Raw genomic sequence first — 21,409 nt, 5'->3', positions numbered from 1 at the left:
AGTAGAGATGGGGTTTCACCGTGTTAGCCGGGATGGTCTCGATCTCCTGACCTCGTGATCCACCTGTCTCAGCTTCCCAAAGTGCTGGAATTACAGGTGTGAGCCACCGCACCTGGCTGGGAAAAAATTTTTTAATTATGAGTTATGGCCAAGCATCTCTACTAAAAATACAAAAATTAGCCAGGCATGGTGACTCACACCTGCAGTCCCAGCTACTCAGGAGGCTGAGGCACAAGAATCGCTTGAACCCAGGAGGTGGAGGTTGCAGTGAGCTGAGATCATGCCATTGCACTCCAGCCTGGGCAACAGAGTAAGATTCGATCTCAAAAAAAAAAAAAACAATAAATAAATAATGAGTTACTAAGTGGACAGTATATACCAGATTAGTAATAACATAGCTGATAGTACAACCATTAACTAAGTGACTACTATGTGTGAAACACTATGGTACATACTCATATATGTTATATCTAACCCCCAACGCAATCCTGTAAGGCAAGTAGTATTAACCCCATTTTCCTGATGAGGCAACCAATTCACAGAGAGACTAAGGAACTTATTAGAGCTTCATACAGCTGTGTAATGAAACTGGCAGGACTCTAAACCCGGGTCTGACTCCAAAAGGGCTGCTCTTCCATTATACCACACTGCCTTAACAATTAACTCTTAGGATTGGGCCTATTTTTCTCACTGTTGCTCAGGCTAGCCTCAAATTCCTGGGCTAATGCAATCCTCCCACCTCAACCTCCCAAGTACCATTTTTTTCTTGGATTTCAATAGAAGTTTGTGTTATTGACTTGTAGGCATAAGTGGGTTAATGGCAGGGACTTTGAAAATCCCTATCACTGTCATTCCATTGTGATAGTCTATAATAAGGCTGCTACTATTCTTGTCTCCTTTCAGCATTATAAGTGTTTTACAATACGAGAAAGGAATGCCACAATCATGACACAATTTTTTCAAACAAAATTCTTTACCTCATTTCTCGTTCTTCATGTTGAGCGATAAGGTTGCTATAAAAATTCTCCAGTGTCACTTTGGTCATTGTCACCCTTTCCTTTGTGTGGTTACTCATGGATGAGCAAGGTGTTGAGCCTGTCATTGCCATAGCTGCTAGAAACAAAGAAAAGAAGAGGTATTAGATTTGGAGTTAGAATCCACCCATTGTGAACTCTCCTACCTTATTGGTAGGAATGTAATTTGGTGCAAGTTTTCTGGAGGACAAACAGGTAATATGAAACAAAAGCCAGACAAAGAGAATACTTAGTGAAAATAAATATAAATTACTGCCCTATGACCCAGAAATCCCCCCCCTCGGTATAAAGACTACAGAAACCATCACATAGGCTTCCAAAGAGACATACACAGGATGTTCAGTACAGACAGGATGTTCACTATGCCTTAATTTGTGTTATGGGAAGTTGGAGGCACTTAAGTAAGAAAATAAAGAGCTGTGGCTGCACAGGAGAGACCATGCAACAATCAGAAAACCAGAAGCAACTCTACCTGTACCTGTAAGTCACACAAATGTATCTTTTTTTTTTTTCTTTTTGAGATGGAGTTTTGCTCTTGTTGCCCAGGTTGGAGTGCAATGCAATGATCTTGGCTCACCACCACAAGTGATTCTCCTACCTCAGCTTCCCGAATAGCTGGGATTATAGGCATGTGCCACTATGCCCAGCTAATTTTGTATTTTTAGTAGAGACGGGGTTTCTCCATGTTGGTCAGGCTGGTCTCAAACACCCGACCTCAGGTGATCCGCCTGCCTCAGCTTCCCAAAGTGCTGGGATTACAGGTGTGAGCCACCGTGCCTGGCCCACAGAGATATGCCTCCCTCCCTTCCTTTCTTTCAAGACGGAGTCTCGCTCTTTCACCCAGGCTGGAGTGCATGATCTCTGCTCACTGCAACCTACACCTCTCAGGTTCACACCATTCTCCCGCCTCAGGATCCCCAGTAGCTGGGACTACAGGTGCCCGCCACCATGTCCGGCTAACTTTTTGTATTTTTAGTAGAGACAGGGTTTCATCATGTTAGCCAGGATGGTCTCAATCTCCTGACCTCGTGATCCGCCCACCTTGGCCTCCCAATGTGCTGGAATTACAGGTGTGAGCCACCGCCTGTATTTCAAATATTTATATTTGAAAATATAATCAAAATGTTATTAGTGGCATACCTGTAGGTAGTGAAAATAGAAAATTGTATTCTTGCATGTGCTTTTTCCATGTTTTTCTTTTTTTTTTTTTTTTGAGATGTGGAGTCTCACTCTGTCACCCAAGCTAGAGTACAGTGATGCAATCTCAGCTCACTGCAACCTCTGCCTCCCGGGTTCAAGCGATTCTCATGTCTCAGCCTCCCAAGTAGCTAAGATTACAGGCACCAGCCAACGAGCCCAGCTAATTTTTTTGTTTTGTTTTGTTTTGTATTTTCAGTAGAGATGGGGTTTCACCACACTGGTCAGGCTGGTCTCAAACTCTTGACCTCAAGTGATCCACCCAACTTGGCCTCCCAAAGTGCTGGGATTGCAGGCGTGAACCACTGCACCCAGTCCATGTTTTCCTGTATTTTCTTCCATGAGCATATACTGTTACCAATAACTTTTTATCCACAGTTAAAAGAAAAATCTATGATTAAAATGGTAATCTACTGATACATACATGCTCTGACACAGCCTTAAGGTATTTGATAAATGTTTGCCGTTTATTTGAATTTACAAGTTAAAATAAAGATGTACGTCTTAAAGGGAGCAATATGACAAAAAAACCTGAATCACAATTCTAGTGGTAGACGTAGCAATATCTTAAAAACGAGAGATCTTAACTTCCTCATTTTACACAAGAAAAAAATACCACCAATAGGTTTAGATAAGTTATAGAATATTTTTTTCCTAAATTTAAAATCTTGTTTTCAACCAGTTGTGTGGCACACACCTGTAGTCCCAGCTACTCCAGAGGCTAAGGCAGAATTGCTTGAACCGGGAGGCAGAGGTTGCAGTGAGCCGAGATCACGCTACTGCCCTCCGGACTGGGCTACACAGCAAGACTCAGTCTCAAAAATAAATAATAAAATCAGCTGAGCACAGTGGCTCACACCTGAAATCTCAGCACTTTGGGAGACCAAGGCAGGCGAATCACCTGAGGTCAGGAGTTGGAGACTAGTCTGACCAACACAGTGAAACACTGTCTCTATGAAAAATACAAAAATTAGCTGGGCATGGTGGCAGGCGCCTGTAATCCCAGCTACTCAGGAGGCTGAGGCAAGAGAATTGCTTGAACCCACGAGGCAGAGGTTGCAGTGAGCCGAGATCATGCCACTGCACTCCACCTGTGCGATAGAGCGAGACTCTGTCTCAAAGAATAAATAAATAAATAAAATAAAATCTCATTTTCCTCCAGATATTTCAGTTAACCTGTATCATCACACTTGGCCAAACTGTTCACTAACATTGACTCACTCTAGCATTGGCAATAGCACTCAACTTTTTTTTTTTTTTTGAGATAGAGTCCCGCTTTGCCACCCAGGCTGGAGTGCAGTGGTGCAATCTCAGCTCACTGCGAGCTCTGCCTCCCAGGTTCACACCATTCTCCTGCCTCAGCCTCCCAAGTAGCTGGGACTACAGGCACCTGCCACAATGCTCAGCTAATTTTTTCTATTTTTCAGTAAAGACGGGGTTTTACCGTGTTAGCCAGGATGGTCTTGATCTCCTGACCTTGTGATCCGCCCACGTCCGCCTCCCAAAGTGCTGGGATCACAGGCGTGAGCCACCGCACCCAGCCAATAGTGCTCAATATTTTATTTTTACCATTCGTACCTCCCACATGATTTACTCCTCTGTCTCTTCATCCTAATATAAAGCTGAGTAAAAATTAGGAGAGGCTGAACACTGTGGTTCATGCCTGTAATCCCATCACTTTGGGATGGTGAGGTAGGGAGATCATTTGAGTCCAGGAGTTCAAGAGCCCAGGAGTTCAAGACCAGCCTGGGCAAGATAGCAAGACCCTGTCTCTACCACCCCCTACAACTGTGGCAAAAAAGAATCATGAGAGACAAAGGGCCATTTTTCTTTCTTTTTTTTTTTTTGAGATGGAGTCTCGCTCTGTCACCCAGGTTGGAGTGCAGTGACACAATCTCGGTGCATTGCAACCTCCGCCTCCTGGGTTCAAGTGATTCTCCTGCCTCAGTATCCCAAGTAGCTGGGACTACTAGGACATGCCATCACCCCCAGCTAATTTTTAATAGAGATGGGGTTTCGATATGTTGGCCAGGCTTGAACTCCTGACCTCAGATGATCCGCCTGCCTGGGCCTCCCAAAGGGCTGGAATTACGGGCATGAGCCACCGCACCCGGCCAAGGACCATTTTCAAAGATAGTGCATTTTAAGAAAAGCTTTAAAGTTTTCCCCTTAATACTTAGTAGCTTTTTAAATTGTTTTGTGGATTAAACTAAGGCTTATAAAACAATTGTTCAAAAAAGCCTTAAATTTATTTAAAAAGCAATTATTTAAAAAGATACTCAGACAAAAATCACATAAATAATCCTTTCAGAGCAGAGATTCAAAACCAAGGCTCTACTTGAGAGTCAAACATTTTGATTCATCATGTGCCAAAAAGATCAGTAAAAACAAATTTAAGACACTGTATTCAGAGCTACCTTACTGTAAAATATCACATTATTTTCTATGGGGAAGTTTCAACTAATACCAAAGCAAACTCAAATGTTTTACAGTATCACTAAAGGATTTAAAAAAACAAAACAAAAAAAAAAAAACCTCTGTTTGGTTTGTGAAGCTTGGGTGTGGTTCCTTATTTGTCAGCCTGTACCCTCTCCACCCACAATGAAAACCACACGCACTCTAAGTGTGTTTGGTGAAGAAATTTAAAAACCAGATCTAAAAACATGTCAAAAGCAAGTGAGAGTTTTGTATTTCCTTGTCTGAAAATTCCTGAAGAAATTACATATATGTAGTTACATTTTAACAACTGAAATTACTTCAACATAAAAATGTAACCATTTACCAGGGCACTGGTGCATGCCTGTAATCCCAGCACTTTGGGAGGGAGACGTAGGAGACTGCTTGAAACCAGTCTGTGCAACATGGCAAAACCCCCGTCTCTACAAAAAAAATACAAAAAATTGGCCAGGTGTGGTAGCACACACCTGTAGTCCCAGCTACCCAGGAGGCTGAGGTGGGAGGATTGCTTGAGCTGGAGAGGCAGAGGTTTCAGTGAGTTTGGCTTGTGCCACCGCACTCCAGCCTGGGACAGAGCAAGAACCTGTCTTAAAAACAGCAACAACAACAACAACAAACAAAACACAACAATCTGCTAGTATTTAACCCTAAGGCAAACAGTGCCATCCATATAACAGGCAGTTAATAAATGTAAGTTGAACAAGTTAATGATTTTTAGTTGTCAACAAAGCTAAAGAATAAAGATGGCTGGACATGGTGGCTCATGCCTGTAATCCCAGCACTTCAGGTGGATCACCTGAAGTCAGGAGTTGGAGATCAGCTTGGTCAACATGGTGAAAGCCCGCCTCTACCAACAATCCAAAAAAAAAAAAAAGCCAGGCGTGGTGGCGGGCACCGGTAATCCCAGCTGCTTGGGAGACTGATGCAGGAGAGAATCACTTGAACCCTGGAGGCAGAGGTTGCAGTGAGCCAAGATCACGCCACTGCACTCTAGTCTGGGTGGCAGAGTGAGAATCCGTTTCAAAAAAGAAAGAATAAAGACTACATTTACACTGATGGGTATATCAAAAATGTTTTGACTAATTTAAGTAGCTGGCATTACTACCTAAACTTTTAAAAAGATCAAAAGGACATTAAATGAACTCAAAGATGCTCAAATATTAGACCAACAAATTCTTAAGCAGAGTGTTTTTCAACTTTTAGAGTTTCTAATAAAATGATAAAGATTGCACTCTCCTTCCCTTTGACCTTTCTTTAAACCCTCCTCCACTTCCTCTGTTGTAATATAAAAAATTTAGCCTAATTCTAATATCCTTTAATCAAAAGATGTAATTAATATTGCCCTATAGCAATTCATAGGTTTACGGGGTCGGCCAACTTTTCTTAAGACAGGACTATCCCTCAGGCTTTCCATAATTCAAGCCTTCCTGCCCTGACCTAGAAGCCATCGGAGGCCTTTGCCCTATTTGTTTCATTCTTCAGCTCTGCAGAATTAGGAAATAACAGGAGGCTGAGAAATTCTTCAAAGTTTTAAAAATTAACAAAAGGAATTGATCCTCATAAAAGTCAGGCTAAGGCCTGCAAACTCAAAAGGAAGTCAAATGAAAAGCATTATGTGATTCAATCTATATGGTTATGCCTGGCTAACTGATTGACTTTACAATGGTACTCTATGATCACTATAAACAGCCCTCTCGCAACAATCTGGACTTTATTTCTTTGCGACTGACAACCCATTATCTTTCATTTGGATGATTCAACATTGAAGCTAAGATTACTGCTTAAGCCGCATGTCCAATTTCTCCCACTGAACTGTAAATCCTACTCAACAGTAATCTCTACCTACACTAGAAAGCAAGCACCATGTCTTATACTTGTTTTAATGTTCGTCCCCCATTTCATGCATAGTGCCATGCACTTAGCACCTTAAGAAAGATTAACTAGGAAAAATACCCATTTTTGATGGCCATTCCTAGCGTGAGGTGTTTATGTGTGATGTTTATGTGTGACGGGGGATAGGGCTGGGACATGAAATGGTTTGCTATAGCGTTCTCTCCTCTTACGAGGAAGCTGGTATCTAACATTTAGGGTGGGGAGGAGAATCTGTTATCGTGGTGGTGGTTGTTTTATGTTTAGGGAAACCAAATATACTGCCTGGCTAATTCAGAGGCAGGGTGAGTTGAAAGGGTGGAGACACTCAGGGTCTACTTCACTCCAACCCTCCTCGGTGCATTTCAAAAGGAACAAGTTTCTCTCCGTGTCTTTTAGTCGTTTCAGAGTGAACTGAGAGATCTGGTCTCTCTGCCGGCCGTTCTGCCCGCTTTCTGACACAGACTTTCCTCTAAGCCCTTATCGACTTTTTCCTTTCCTCTGGCTGTTGCTTTTCCACTCTCTTCTTAAGAAACTTCCCTGCCTTTTCCTGTGATTTTAAGCTTATCTGAAGCCCAGTATCTTAAGACTAACGGAGAAAGGAGCCGACTCAAAGATACCACACCCCAAGGGGGCTTTCGACATCTCTGCCTCAGACTACAGTTCACAGACCCCAGAAGAAGGAAAAGGAGATGAAAACTGGTGATGACCGAGATCCCTGAGGGACTGACTGGTGGCAGGGAGCAGACAAAGGTGGCAACATGGAAAGGAGAGCCTGGCTCCCGCTCCAACTGCAGAAGGAGAAAGAGAAAGGACGGGGTGGAGAGGCTGGGACTGGGAAAATGTGGAGGGCCAACAAGGGGCATCTGGAGACGGGGAAAGAGGGCTGAGGACAGGGGAAGAGGGGACGAGAGGCTGAGAGGTTAGGGCTTGAAAGAGGGCGTCGGCGAGAAGGAGAAAGCCCGAGGAGTCGGCGGTTGGGGAAGGAGGAGATAAAAGAAGAACCCTGGGATGGAGTGAAGACGTCGGCAGCAAGCAACTCACCAGAGCCCCGGGAGAGGCAGGGCTGGCGGCGGCGGAGAGCCGCGGACGCCCCTTCTGCCAGTAGTCTCGACGGGAAGGCTGGCGAAGCCCCGCGGCGGCAGACAACGAGCCAAAGGCGGGAGGAGACGCGTGAGGGTCTCTGAGACAAGGGGCGACGGGCGGTTGCAGGTGAGGACAACAGGAAGCGTTCCAACTGCCGGAAAAGACGGGAGGGCTAAGGGGCCAAGGCAGCCCGGTTCCCCGCCGCGGAGACGGGCTGGAGCGGCAACCCGAGGCCGAGACTACGCATGCGCGACTTCCCGGTGCGACCGGGATTGAGAGACTGCGCGTGCGTGGCCCCGCCTTGCCCCTCCCTACACCCCCTGCCCGGAGCTGGCGGGACCTGGGCGAGGCCAGATGTGTGAGTGTGGGGCGGTCGCGAAGTAGGCTGGGCTGAGGGGGAAGTTCCCTTGTTTTCTTTTATTTTACTTTTTACTTCGAAATAATTATGGACTCACAAGAAGTTGCAAAATTAATGTGTACAGGTTCCGTATACCGTCACCCACCCAGCTTACCTCAACATTTTTCATAAGATACAACATTCTCAAAGCCAGGAAATTGACATTGGCACAATACAATTAACTAAACCAATACAATTAACTTCATTACAGACCATACTCGGATTTAACCTGTTTGGCATGCAGTCATGTGCGTGTGTGTAGTTATATGAAATGTTATCACCTGTATAGTTGCCACCTACTCCCCTACCCCATGTAGAGCAGGTCTGCTGGAGCCATTGGCCCCCCTCCTCTTCCTCAAAGTAAGGACCTTACCTAGGATAAGTGAGCTCTCATAGGTTTGGGAGGTTGCCCAGAGGGCGACCCAGTGTGAACAGAAGAACGTGCTTTTCAAGGCCACCCAACTCTTATTCTGTACTACTTTAGGGGGTAAAGAGGTCCCAAGTTTAATGGCCTTTGGGCACTCCTCGTTTCTTGAGAATGGAGCACAACGCCCTCAACTACAAAATGTCACGCTCCTGGAAACTAAGGTGAATGAGACATGGTCCCTGACTGCCTGCAAAGGGGCCATCTAGGGAGAGAAGGAAGCATGTGCTGCGAGTCATTAATTCATTTCATCTTCAAAGCCCAGTTTCCTTTTGTCTAGCCTCTTACAAAAATCACTTCTGGTCAGGCACGGTGGCTCGTGCCTGTAATTCCAGCACTTTGGGAGGTCCAGGTGGGAGGATCGCTTGAGCCCAGGAGTTTGAGACCAATCTGGGCAACATAAGGAGACTCCACCTCTAAAAAAATGTTTTTAGTTGGCCAGCATGGTGGCACGTGCCTGTGGTCCCACCTACTGGGGAGGCTGAAGCAGGAGGACTGATTGAGCCCAGGAGTTCAGGGCTGCTATGAGCCATGATCATGACACTGCACCCCGGCCTAGGCAACAGAGGGAGACCCTGTCTCAGTCAATCACTACATACATATCAATCAATCACTTCGCCTTTTGTTCTCTCTGCCCAGAGGCCCTTCTCCCCAAATGCCTGTTGTCAAAGTCCCACCCATCCTTAAGCTTTTAAAAATAGTCCAAGATGTTTGCATAATGCTTTACAGTTTACAAACAACTTTCACTTACTTAATCTCACTAGGTCCTCACTTTGGCAGTGACACAGGAGGTTTTGCAGATAAAACAATTGACCCTCAGAGAAGCTAAGTGACTTGCCTGAATTCCCACGGCTAGTAAGCCAAGTAACCAAGAGGGGAACCCCATTTCCTGTCTGCAAATCCAATGTTCTTTCTCCTTTTCCCTTTCCTTCCTCCAAAGCCCAGCTCAAACCTTATCTTCCTCCTGGAGCTTTCCCAGTTTCAGAAGAGGAATTTCACTTGCTCTTCTCTCCTCCTATATATATGGGTTGTTGTTGTTGTTGTTGTTGTTGTTATTGTTTGTTTTTTGACAGAGGCTTGCTCTGTCGCCAGGCTGGAGTGCAGTGGTGCGATCTCAGTTCACTGCAACCTCCACCTCCTGGGCTCAAGCTATTCTCCTGCCTCAGCCTCCTGAGTAGCTGGGACTACAGGCACGCACCACCATGCTCAACTAATTTTTTTTTTCTTTTCTTTTTTTTCTTTTGTATTTTTAGTAGAGATGGGGTTTCACCACGTTGCCCAGGATGCTCTTGATCTCTTGACCACGTCATCTGCCCACCTCTGCCTCCCAAAGTGCTGGGATTACAGGTGTGAGCCACCACACCCGGCCCTCTCCTCCTATATTAATTTATCTGTACCACAACTCAAATAAGCACTAAAGTTTTCCTTAAAACAACCCAGCCAAATTATGCTGCTCTTTCTGCAGGAACCCAAAAGGTGACATTTTACCAAGATTCCAATAACTATAATGGACATTTGTCATTCTTTTTGGCCACTCAAGCATCTGAATCCCTTTCCTGTCACCACCACCACAACTGAAATCACTTATACCCATCCTAGACTGTGAGTTAGAAATTAGAATGATCTGACCTGCATAATTCTGATGTTGTCACATCCCAGTGTTTGTTTGTTTGTTTGTTTGTTTTTTGAGACAGGGTCTCACTCTGTCACCCAGACTGGAGAGGAGCAGCACAATCGTAGCTCACTGCAGCCTCGAACTCCTGGGCTCAAGCAATCCTCCCACCTCAGCCTCGTGAGTAGCTGGGACCAAAGGTGTGCACGACTTTGCTCAGCTAGTTTTTTAATTTTTTGTAGAGACAGATCTCACTATGTTGCCCAGTCTGGTCTCAAACTCCTGTTCTAAGGTGATCCTCTACCTCAGCCTCCCAACGTGCTAGGATTACAGGCATAAACCACCTTACACAGTGAGTCGAGCTTTATTTTAAATTTTGATATTTTGTTCATCATGGATTTTTTGCATTCATTTTGATTTTTGAAAAACATTGCATTAAAATAGTCTTTATCTTGATTACTGAGTTTTTTGTGCCCAAGGTAGGTGTCTTGCTCACCTGCTCAACTCACCTGTTCTTTGTCCCAAGAATCACCTGCCTCTCCTTTGTCAAGCTGACCTATGATTGCTTCACCAGCCAAAACTGAGCCGCTTGGAAAGAACCACAACTCTTTTTAAAAACAGGCATCTTACCCCCTAGCAGTGTGTGCCCCACCCACTGGGGCAGTGGCATCAATTGCCTCTGAATATTCCTTTCATAAGAGGACAGGAACTATGCTTGGGTGCTTGCTAGCCCAATGCTTCTCAAACTGTAACATGCACATAAATCTCCTGGGATTTGGTTAAAGTGCAGATCTGGCTAAAGTCTGGAGCAGAGCAGAGCTGAGATACTGCATTTCAAACAAGCCCCCAGGTGATGCTATCACTGCTGGTCCATGTACCACACTTAGAGTAGCAAGGAACTTGAACATATATCCAAGTAAAAAGTAAGAAGGAGAAAGTGCCCATATTCCAGCAGCCGTAGGTCCCAACCAAGGCTAAGACTAGGGTGAAGCATGTGAGGGCATAACATTTAAGAAGACATTCACTTCTAGGTGCTACTCCTGCATTTGCAGAACACTGAGAGTGAGGGCAGCCTTACATTGAATGTCCTAGGAACCTTGCTTGCCTTAGCCTAGTCCCACCCTGGTAACATAACCACCAAGTAACATTTTGGTGGGTATTCCTCCAGACTATCTTTTTTTTTTTTCTGAGACAGGGTCTCACTCTGTCACCTAGGCTGGAGTGCAATGATGCAATAACAGCTCACTGCAGCCTTGACCTCCTGAGCTCAAGCAATCCGCCAGCCTCAGCTTCCCAAAGTGCTGGGATTACAGGTGTGAGCCACTGCACCTGGCCTTGAGACTAGTGTGCATGAGTGTGTATGTGTGTGTGTGTGTGTGTTTTAAAACAGAGTCTCACTGTGTTGCCCAGGCTGGACTGCAGTGACACAATCATGGCTCACTGCAGCCTCAACCTCCCAGGCTCAAGTGATCCTCCTGCCTCAGCCTCTCAAGTAACTGGTCTACAGACATGCACCGCTACACCTTGCTAATTTTTAAATTTTTTGAAGAGATGGGGTCTCCCTATGATGCCCGTGTTGGACTCTAATTCCTGGGTTCAAGTAGTCCTCCCACCTTGGCCTCTGAAAGTGCTGGGATTACAGGCATGAGCCACTGTGTCCAGCTGAGACTACTTTCTAATACACATATAAACACATGGAATCGTAGTATATATGCTTATATTGTATGTAATTATATCTACATATATCCGGTATTATACTGTTACTTGTTCATTTATATCTAAATTGTGATGTTTTAAATCTTTAAGCTCTATTTAATCTCACAAATGCATTTAATCTTGTTCCTCTAAAATATGCCCAATGGCTTTCTCTGAGTGGAGGAATTGTGAGTGGTTATATTTTCTTCTTTATAATTTTCTGTACTTTCCAAATTTTCTACACTGGACCCCCATAACTTTTTAAGTTTTTATTTTTACCAAAGTAATACATGTACAGACTTGAAAAAGATTAAATGATCTACAAGACTCATAATGATAAACAGCAATTCCTTGCCCCACCCACTCCCACTGGATTCACTCAGCAGAAGCAGATGCTTTCCAAGCTTTTAGTTGTTCTTCTGCCATTTATCTCCTTGTTTTGAAATAACATTGCTATTTCTTAAGTTTTTATTTTTAAATCTTTTTAATTTCCTCAATTAAGATGAGAATTTAATTCACTTATACCACAACTTCTTCTACCACTGCCATCCCTCTTAAATCAATAGTCGGTGTTTACAATTGAGTCAGATTATCTTCATGTACCACTTTTTGTTTTCCCTGGAGTTAACAATTGCTTCAGTTTTTTTCTCTTACATAATTTCATTTTGAAATAGCTATCACTGACTTCTCTGCAAGCTCTTTGTCAAAACTGAAAAAATGTTCTCAGGTTATGGTCAAACTCACAGTTAGTTATCAGCTCCATTTTTTTCTCTAGGCTCATCCTCCCAGGAACCCTCTGTATTAGTCAGGGTTCTCCAGAAAAGAAAATCACAAGGCTATATAGAAAGTATGTAGAGAATATATAGAGATACAGAGATTTGTTTTAAGGAATTGGCTCATGCAATTGTGGGGGGTGGAAAGTCTGAAATTTGCAGTCTGGAAACTTGAAAGAGTTGATATTGCAGTTTTAAGTCTGAAATCCACAGGGTAGGCCAGCAGGCTAGAAACTCAGCTGGGATTTCTATGTTGCCATCTTGAGATAGAATTCCTTCTTCCTCAAGAAACCTAAGTTTTTGCTCTTAAGGCCTTCAACTGATGGGGTGAGGCCCACCCACAGTATGGAGGGTAATCTGCTTAATTTAAGTTCAAATGAGGACAGGTGCGGTGGCTCACGCCTGTAATCCCAGCACTTTGGGAGGCTGAGGTAGGCAGATCATGAGGTCAGGAGTTTGAGATCAGCCTCACTAACATGACAAAACCCCATCTCTACTAAAAATACAAAAATTAGCCAGGTGTGGTGGCGCATGCGTATAATCCCAGCTACTCAGGAGGCTGAGGCGGGAGAATTGCTTGAACCCAGGGGCAGAGGTTGCAGTGAGTCAAGATCATGCCTCTGCATTCTAGCCTGGGCGACAGAGCAAGACTCTGTCTCAAAAAAAAAAATTAAATTAAGTCAAATGGGCTGGACACAGTGGCTCACGCCTGTAATCCCAGCACTTTGGGAGGCCAAGGCGGGCGGATCACAAGGTCAGGAGATGGAGAACATCCTGGCTAACGCGGTGAAACCCCGTGTCTACTAAAAGCACAATAAATTAGCCGGGTGTGGCGGCGGGCGCCTGTAGTCCCAGCTAGTCGGGAGGCTGAGGTAGGAGAATGGCGTGAACCCGGGTGGCGGAGCTTGCAGTGAGCCGAGATCGCACCACTGCACTCCAGCCTGAGCCACAGAGCGAGACTCCGTCTCAAAAAAAAAAAAATTAAGTCAAATGATTATAAATGTTAATCACATATAAAATATACCTTCACAACATCTACACTAGTGTTTGACCTAACAATGGGGCACGATAGCCTAACAAATTTGACACATGAAATTAACCACCCTCTGTCCTCCTAAATAATCCCTCCCTAACAATATTTTGTTTTGTTTTGTTTTGTTTTCTCTTTAGTGTCCCCACCTCCTGCTTAATTTCATGGCCCTCCCTTTATTTATCAACCGTAGCTTTCAGCAGGTACTCCTAGGTGAATTAAGACAACCCATCCTCTGGGCAAGGTGGCTCACACCTGTAATCCTAGCACTTTGGGAGGCCAAGGCAGGAGGATCGCTTGAGCTCAGGAGTTCGAGACCAGCCTGGGCAACATGGCAAAAGCCCATCTCCATGAAAAATGCCCAAAAAAAAAAAAAAAAGGGTAGTGGCTTATGCCCATAATTCCAGCACTTTAGGAGGCTGAGGCAGGGCACATCACTTGAGGTTAGGAGTTGGAGACCAGCCTGGCCAACACGGTGAAACCCCTTCTCTACTAAAAATACAAAAATTAGCAGGGTGTGGTAGCACATGCCTGTAATCCTAGCTACTTGGGAGGCTGAGGCAGAAGAATCTCTTGAACTCAGGAGGCAGAGGCTGCAATGAGCTGAGATTGTGCCACTGCACTCCAGCCTAAGTGACAGAGCTAGACTCCATCTCAAAACAAACAAAAAAATTAGCTGGGTGTGGTGGTTCACTCCTGTAGTCCCAGCCACTTTGGAGGCTGAGGTTGGAGGATGGCTTGAACCCAGGAGGTCAAGGCTGCAGTGAGCTGAGATCGCACCACTACACTCCACCCTGGGTGACAAAGTGAGACCCTGTCTCAAAAAAAAAAAAAAAAAAAAAAGACAGCCCATCAGGGAGTTGCGCTAGGGTAGACAAAGACAAAGTATTAAAAAAAAAAAAAAAAAAAACTGGAGCCAGGTGCAATGGCTCATGCCTGTAATCCCAGCACTTTGGGAGGCTGAGACAGGCGGATCACGAAGTCAGAGCATCAAGACCGTCCTGGCTAACACGATGTCTCTACTAAACACCCTGTCTCTACTAAAAATACAAAAAAAAAAAAAAGCCGAGCATGGTGTCGGGCTCCTGTAGTCCCAGCTGTGCAGGAGGCTGAGGCAGGAGAATGGCGTGAACCTGGGAGGCAGAGCTTGCAGTGAGCCAAGATCACGCCACTGCACTCCAGCCTGGGAGACAGAGCAAGACTCCTTTTCAGAAAAAAAAAGGGCCGGGCGTGGTGGCTCATGCTTGTAATCCCAGCACTTTGGGAGGCCAAGGCAGGCAGATCACAAAGTCAGGAGATCGAGACCATCCTGTCTAACACGGTGAAACCCCGTCTCTACTAAAAATACAGAAAATTAGCTGGGCGTGGTGGTGGGCACCTATAGTCCCAGCTACTTGGGAGGTTGAGGCAGGCGAATGGCTTGAACCTGGGAGGCAGAGCTTGCAGTGAGCCGAGATTGCACCACTGCACTCCAGCCCGGGTGACAGAGCGAGACCCCATCTCAAAAACAAACAAACAGAAAAAAACATTGGTTGAGTATAGCGGCTCACGCCTGTAATCCCAGCTATTTGGGAGGCTGAAGCAGGAGAACTGCTTGCTTGAACCCAGGAGGCGGAGGTTGCAGTGAGCCAAGATCGCGCCACTGCACTCCAGCCTGGGTAACAGAGTGAGACTACATCTGAAAAAAATAAATAAGTTAAAAAAAAAAATGCCACAGGGTGGATGGGAGAGTCAGTGGGCACATCCTCCACCCCAATCCAGCTGCCTCCTCACCTCCATTTCTTTCCCACTGTTCTAGGAAAACGGAGGGAGAGTCCTGAGCCCAGGCAGTGTACAATCCAAAGTAACTGCCAATAACCAAGTCTGGCCAGGAGAAAAAGAATTTATTTGCAGCTCAAGCCCTTCAGGGAAGTACTAGTATGATTAGCTGGGCCTACAACAGCTGCCTGGCTGGTTGTTTTTATCCTGATGCTTGAACTACAAGCCTGGAAACTTTTGAGTAAAGAAAGCACTAAATGCAAAAATAGCATTTCATATTGTTTCTTGGTTTCAGACTTGGAGATATAGCAACACAGAAAACAATGAGAACTTTGACTATATGTTTGTGCCTGCTTAGAGATTTTTTTGCTGTCTTTAAATTGAATGCTTAAAGATGGGACAAAAATAATTGAGAAGTCTTAAGAGATACACATTTTAAGTTAATTTTTTCCAAATGACTGAGTGTGTATGTTGTGATGAGTCAATGTTTCTTTGGGAATTGAGGGTGAAAAATCTCGAAAACTAATAAAGGATGTTAAGTGTGGCAGGTCCAGTGCCCAAATGACACGTAACTTTTCCCACCTACCCACTGGGGATTGCAGATATTAGGAGGGAGGGAATGTATATATACACACACACATATATAAAATATATATATATGCAAATGTAGACTCAAGGCCTTAGGGGGGAAGGAAAGAGAATTAAAATTTCTGAATAAAAATTATAGTTCTGAAAAATTCTGAAAGCCAGAAGTGAAAGGGATAAGATGTCGGTTGACCTAATTATGCTTAGATGGGAACCTCCCTGTAAAACAATAGAGTTTCTGAGACTCCCACTGTTGAAAGAAAACTGGTGGGGTAGAGAGCTGCATGAATCACGAGATTCTCAGCCTCCCTTAGGAACGTGCTAAACCTCCCATATTTGCAGAGGCCCCAGAATTGTCTTAACTGCCATCTGATAACTGATCTCATAAATTTCCTAAAAATGGAAGCATTTGGATCCCATTTATTCCAAATAGAGGTAACAGCTCTCTCGCTCGCTTGCTCTCTTTTTCTCTCTCCCCCCAAAGTATTTTATATCCTTAAATGTGCAGAATGCTGGGTTAGGTAAAAGTTACATGTTTCTTTGTTGCAGGATTTCTCAGGACCTTTAATTGCATTCTGACCCTCCATCAGGAACACTTATCGTACAGGATTTCCCAGATGTATTTGAGATGCTTTGTGGAGAATGATTGACATTTCCCTAAACTCATGCTCACAGGAACCTGGATCTAGATAATCACCATCAGGGTGTGGGCTCAAGAGAAAGGGGCTGGGAAGATCACCTGCTAGTTCTCATGTAGTTACAAGTCAAAGGAGCAAAAGGAGGCCCAACTGCCTGTTACTGTCTCCTAGATGTCAAAAATGACCTCGTAAATTTCCTTTTCATTCTAAATTGCTAATAAATGGTTTCAGAATCCAATCATATCAGAGCTAAGAGGGAACCCAGAGATCACTTCATCTAGTCCTTTTATTTTACAGTTGTTGAAACTGGCTTAAGGAGAGGAATTAAGTTGCCCAAAATTACAACGTTAGTTAAATTACAAAACTTGGTTAGAATCAGGTTTCCTGACTTTCTGTCCACTGATTTTTCTCCTGCCTTGTGGTACCTCCTGGTATGACTGAATTCACAGACTAGCAATGGGCTGTTATCACAGAATTTTGACAAATTTGCCTGTAATTAAAAATGAGATTTAAGCCCAGCTGATGGCCTGTATTATCTCAAACAAATCTCAGTAAGACAAAACTTCAATATGACAAAATATTCTAGATAGTCATTGGTATTTGAAGCAGTAGAATTTGATCTGTGATTTCAACACACGATTTTTTTTTTTAGTTTTTGAGACAGAGTCTCGCTCTTGTGGCCCAGGCTGGAGTGCAATGGCACAATCTCAGCTCACTGCAACCTCTGCCTCCTGGTTCAAGCGATTCTCCTGTCTCAGCCTTCTGAGTAGCTGGGACTACAGGTGCCCGCTACCACAGCCAGCTAATTTTTTATATTTTTAGTACAGACGGGGTTTCACCATGTTGGCCAGGCTGATCTCCAACTCCTGATGTCAGGTAATCCACCCGTCTCAGCCTCCCAAAGTGCTGGGATTACAGGCGTGAGCCACCGCGCCCAACGCAGGATTCTTAATTTGTCTCTGAACACAGTCTCATGATGTCGTTCTTGAAAACTGCATTGTGGGTCATAGAGATGGCATGGTCAGTCTCTCTTTTTAATGTTTTTGTATTCTTTTAAAGAATAGATCAAGGATTATAAAAGATTAAAAGTGAAAATCTCATTTCTACCTCTGTCTCGCATCCTTGCATTGTTCCCCTTCCCTCTCCGTACAGTTTCCCATTTGTTTTTGTGTATCCTTCTGGAGTTCTTCATGCAAGGAAGCAAATGTAGAGACTTACGTTTCTCACTTTTTGTACGTAAAATGGCACAATCTTTTTATTAGGCAAGTCTCTTCCCGTTTGGACCCTTATTTCCTGATTTCTGAAGAAAGGAGATGGGAGGCCAAGGCGGGCGGATCACGAGGTCAGGAGATCAAGACCATCCTGGGTAACACAGTGAAACCCCGTCTCTACTAAAAATACAAAAAATTAGCCAGACGTGGTGGCATGTGTCTGTAATCCCAGCTACTCGGGAGGCTGAGGCAAGAGAATCGCTTGAATCCGCGAGGCAGAGCTTGCAGTGAGCCAAGATCGCGCCACTGCACTCCAGGCTGGGCGACAGAGCAAGACTCCATTTCGGGGAAAAAAAAAAAAAAAAAGGAGATTGCTCCAACTCTCCACAGTCCCTTCGCTGAGATTCTCAGATGCTGGGGATGCATCAAGCCCTGGCACTCACTCTGCTTCTCTCAACAATGTTTGGCTTTTTGGAAAGTCACACTTGTATGGCTGGTTTTGTCAGTGACCTCAAATTTAAGCACTCGGGGTGTGGTTTGCAGACACTGGTATTTCATGCTTTAAGAAAATCCAGTACACAAATGTCAACATTTCCAAAGCAAATTAGGGAGTGGCTATTTGCATTACAAATGAACCTTGCAAAAATGATTCACCAAAAGTTTTTTTTTCTGTATTTGCATATATTTATTCACTAAATAAATAATACCTGGTACAAAATTCAAAAGAGTATACAGTGAAAACCTTCCACCTTGATCTCCAGTCACTGAGTTCCCTTCCCCGTGGGTCACCTCTTACCAGTTTCTTCCGCATCCTTCCGTATTATTTGCATATGCAAACATAGCTATACATATTTTTTTTTAATAACACTCTAAACATACAATTTTGTACCTTATTATCCTTTCCTGAAAAACATACCTTGGAAAACCTTCCAGATCAGGAGAAATGCCTCAGTCCTTTTTTTTTTCTTTTTTTTGAGATGGAGTCTCGCTCTATAGCCCAGGCTGGAGTGCAGTGGCGTGATCTTGGCTCACTGCAAACTCCACCTGCCAGGTCCCAATTCAAGCAATTCTCCTGTCTCAGCTTCCTGAGTAGCTGGGGATTACAGCCACATGCCACCATGCTCAGCTAATTTTTGTATTTTTAGTAGAGACAGGGTTTCACCATGTTGGCCAAGCTGGTCTTGAACTCCTGACCTCGTGATCTGCCCACCTCGGCCTCCCAAAGTGCTGGGATTACAGGTGTGAGCCACCGTGCCTGGCCCCCTTCTTTCTTGTTAAGGGCTTCATAATTTTCCATTGACAGATAGATCAAAATGAATTTTACCTAAATGGGGCTGTTTTTCACAGTGAACTCAACTATTTCATTGACAGTCTGATTTAATTCCTGCAGCCCTGTTTTCAGTTGCACTCTATTACAGGAAACAAGATTCTCTCAGGGTGCTTCCACTTGTGCACAGTGCACAATGAGCAGGCATCAGTGTCTACAAACAGATGTGTCAACAGAAACTCACAAGTGTTTTCACCTCTGAAACCTTAGGATTTAATCTCAGATTAAAGATCCTCAGTTTAATCTTCCTAATTTTTAGAGTAACTTTTTCCATTTCCTGATTTTTAGAAAGAGGTTCCCTCTCTCTTTCTGTCCTCATTACTGAAAGCGGAACAATCTAATGCTGCTTTTATTTTTTCTTTTTGGCTCCAAGCTTTTAAAACCAGCCCCGTTCTCCAAGGTTCTTACTTAACCCACTGAAGCCTACTATCAGCTTTTACCCTATGCTGGTCCTCACCTCTGCCCTCATAATAAAAAAACTCTTCCACAGTCACATTCAATATCAGAATAGATATTGAAAGAAAGAATTTTGATCAGAGGCAGGGGATGATGAGATATTGATCTCCCAGCCCTCAGGGCAGCCAAGGGGCTCAGGCAGCCTTGAGTAGCCTCAACATTCATTTACCTCTGGGGATGTACAAAGGGTATGACTTTTCATGTGTGACAGTGAAAGAGGTTGAGACGCTCTAATGAGCACCATGAGAGGAAACACTGTCATTAGTGTTTGGCACATGGTGTGTTCTCAGTTAATATGTGATTGATTGATTGGCTAGTTGGATGACATAATCAGGAACTATGTCCTCAATAAATAGTAGATATTATGATTATTGCCATGACGATATCTTCTCACTGTTCTTTGTGCCTCAATCCAAAGAAAGAAGTTAACAGGATATCCAGTGGCTGTTTTACTTACTTAATTATTATTACTATTCTTTATCTATTTATTTGAGACAGAGTCTTGCTCTGTCGCCCAGGCTGGAGTGCAGTGGCACGATCTTGGCTCACTGCAACCACCGTCGCCCGAGTTCAAGCGATTCTCCTGCCTCAGTCTCCTGAATAGCTGGGATTACAGCCATGTGCCATCATACCTGGCTAAATTTTGTATTTTTAGTAGAGATGGAGTTTCACCGTGTTGGCCAGGCTTGTCTCGAACTCCTGACCTCAGGTGATCTACCCACCAAAGTCGTTTACCCTCCCAAAGTGCTGGGATTATAGGCATGAGCCATCACGCCTGGCCTGTTACTATTAATTTTAGAAACAAGGTATCACTCCGTCACACAATTTTTTTTTTTTCCTGAGATGGAGTCTTGCTTTGTTGCCCAGGCTGGAGAGCAGTGGCACTATCATCGCTCACTGCAGCCTCGACCTCTGAGGATCAAGTAACCCTCCTGCCTTAGCCTCCTGAGTAGCTGGGACTACAGGCACTACCACCATGCCTGGTGAATTTTTTTTTAAATTTTTCGTAAAGATAGAGTCTCACTATGTTGCCCAAGCTGGTCTCAAACTTTTGGCCTCAAGCAATCCTCCCACTTCTGCTCCCAAAGTGCTGGAATTACAGGCATGGGCCACCACGCCCAGCCCAGTGGATATTTTATAATTCTAATGCTAGTTGATTTTTTATTTCTACTTACTTAAAATATTCACTTCCCTTAGTCCTGGGACATGGTACTCTCCTGCTTTTCCTCCTGCCTTCTGACTCTTCACAGATTCTTCTTCTTCCACGGGGTCTTTAAATGTTGGGGTTTTCCCAAGTTTGGCTCTTCAGCCTCTTCCGTCTCCCTGAGCTGAGTCAATACTTCCCAAGACTCGAGAAGACAAACTATTCTGATGAATCCCAAATTGACATGTTCAGCCCATACTCCTCTTCTGAGCGCCAGACCCATGTACCCAGCTGCTCCCTGTCCTCTCCATGAATTGACTGAGATGAAACATTGACCACCGAAAGGAACGAGCACTTCTAATAGAAACACTGGAAAAGTATAGGAAGATGAAGTTTTTCTTATACACCTAGAATTTGTAACCACTATAATGGCTAGTTCAAATCCTTTCCACCTTCTTCAGTTCTTTCGTTTTGCCAGCCCTTCCAACCCATCCACATTCCTGAGTCCCCTCCCCAGTTAACAGATCCTATTGCCTCCCATGTCACAGAGAAAGTAGAGGCTGTAGACAGCTCCCTCTTCTGCCACCAAATGTACAGGCATCTGCCTCCACTCCCATTCTTTTTTCCTCCCTTTTAGGCCACGCTCCTACCTCAGCTTTGGCTTGTGTCACTTCCTGGCTCTTTAGGAGTCTCCATCCTGTCTTTTACCTGCCCTC

At 44.3% G+C, this 21,409-nt stretch overlaps 1 protein-coding gene across 2 annotated transcripts in view; it reads right to left on the bottom strand.

The window, feature by feature from the left end:
* Positions 1-7,926, bottom strand: part of STK38 (serine/threonine kinase 38) — a 54,772-nt gene extending 46,846 nt beyond the window's left edge. Inside the window, exons 1-2 of one of the 2 annotated variants that reach the window (XM_011945344.1) lie at positions 7,602-7,926; positions 978-1,113 (exon numbers count right to left, since the gene is read on the bottom strand). In XM_011945344.1, the coding sequence (XP_011800734.1) occupies positions 978-1,108 (131 nt within the window). In that variant the 5' untranslated portion in view covers positions 1,109-1,113; positions 7,602-7,926. The remainder of the gene's footprint in view (positions 1-977; positions 1,114-7,601) is intronic. The other variant, XM_011945343.1, reaches the window with a different exon arrangement.
* Between the last annotated feature and the right edge of the window lie 13,483 nt (positions 7,927-21,409).

Source organism: Colobus angolensis, unplaced genomic scaffold (assembly GCF_000951035.1).
Source record: "Colobus angolensis palliatus isolate OR3802 unplaced genomic scaffold, Cang.pa_1.0 Scaffold24, whole genome shotgun sequence".
NCBI lineage: Eukaryota > Metazoa > Chordata > Mammalia > Primates > Cercopithecidae > Colobus > Colobus angolensis.
Note: the sequence above shows the minus strand (reverse complement) of the source record. Positions and strands in the feature narration are given on the sequence as shown.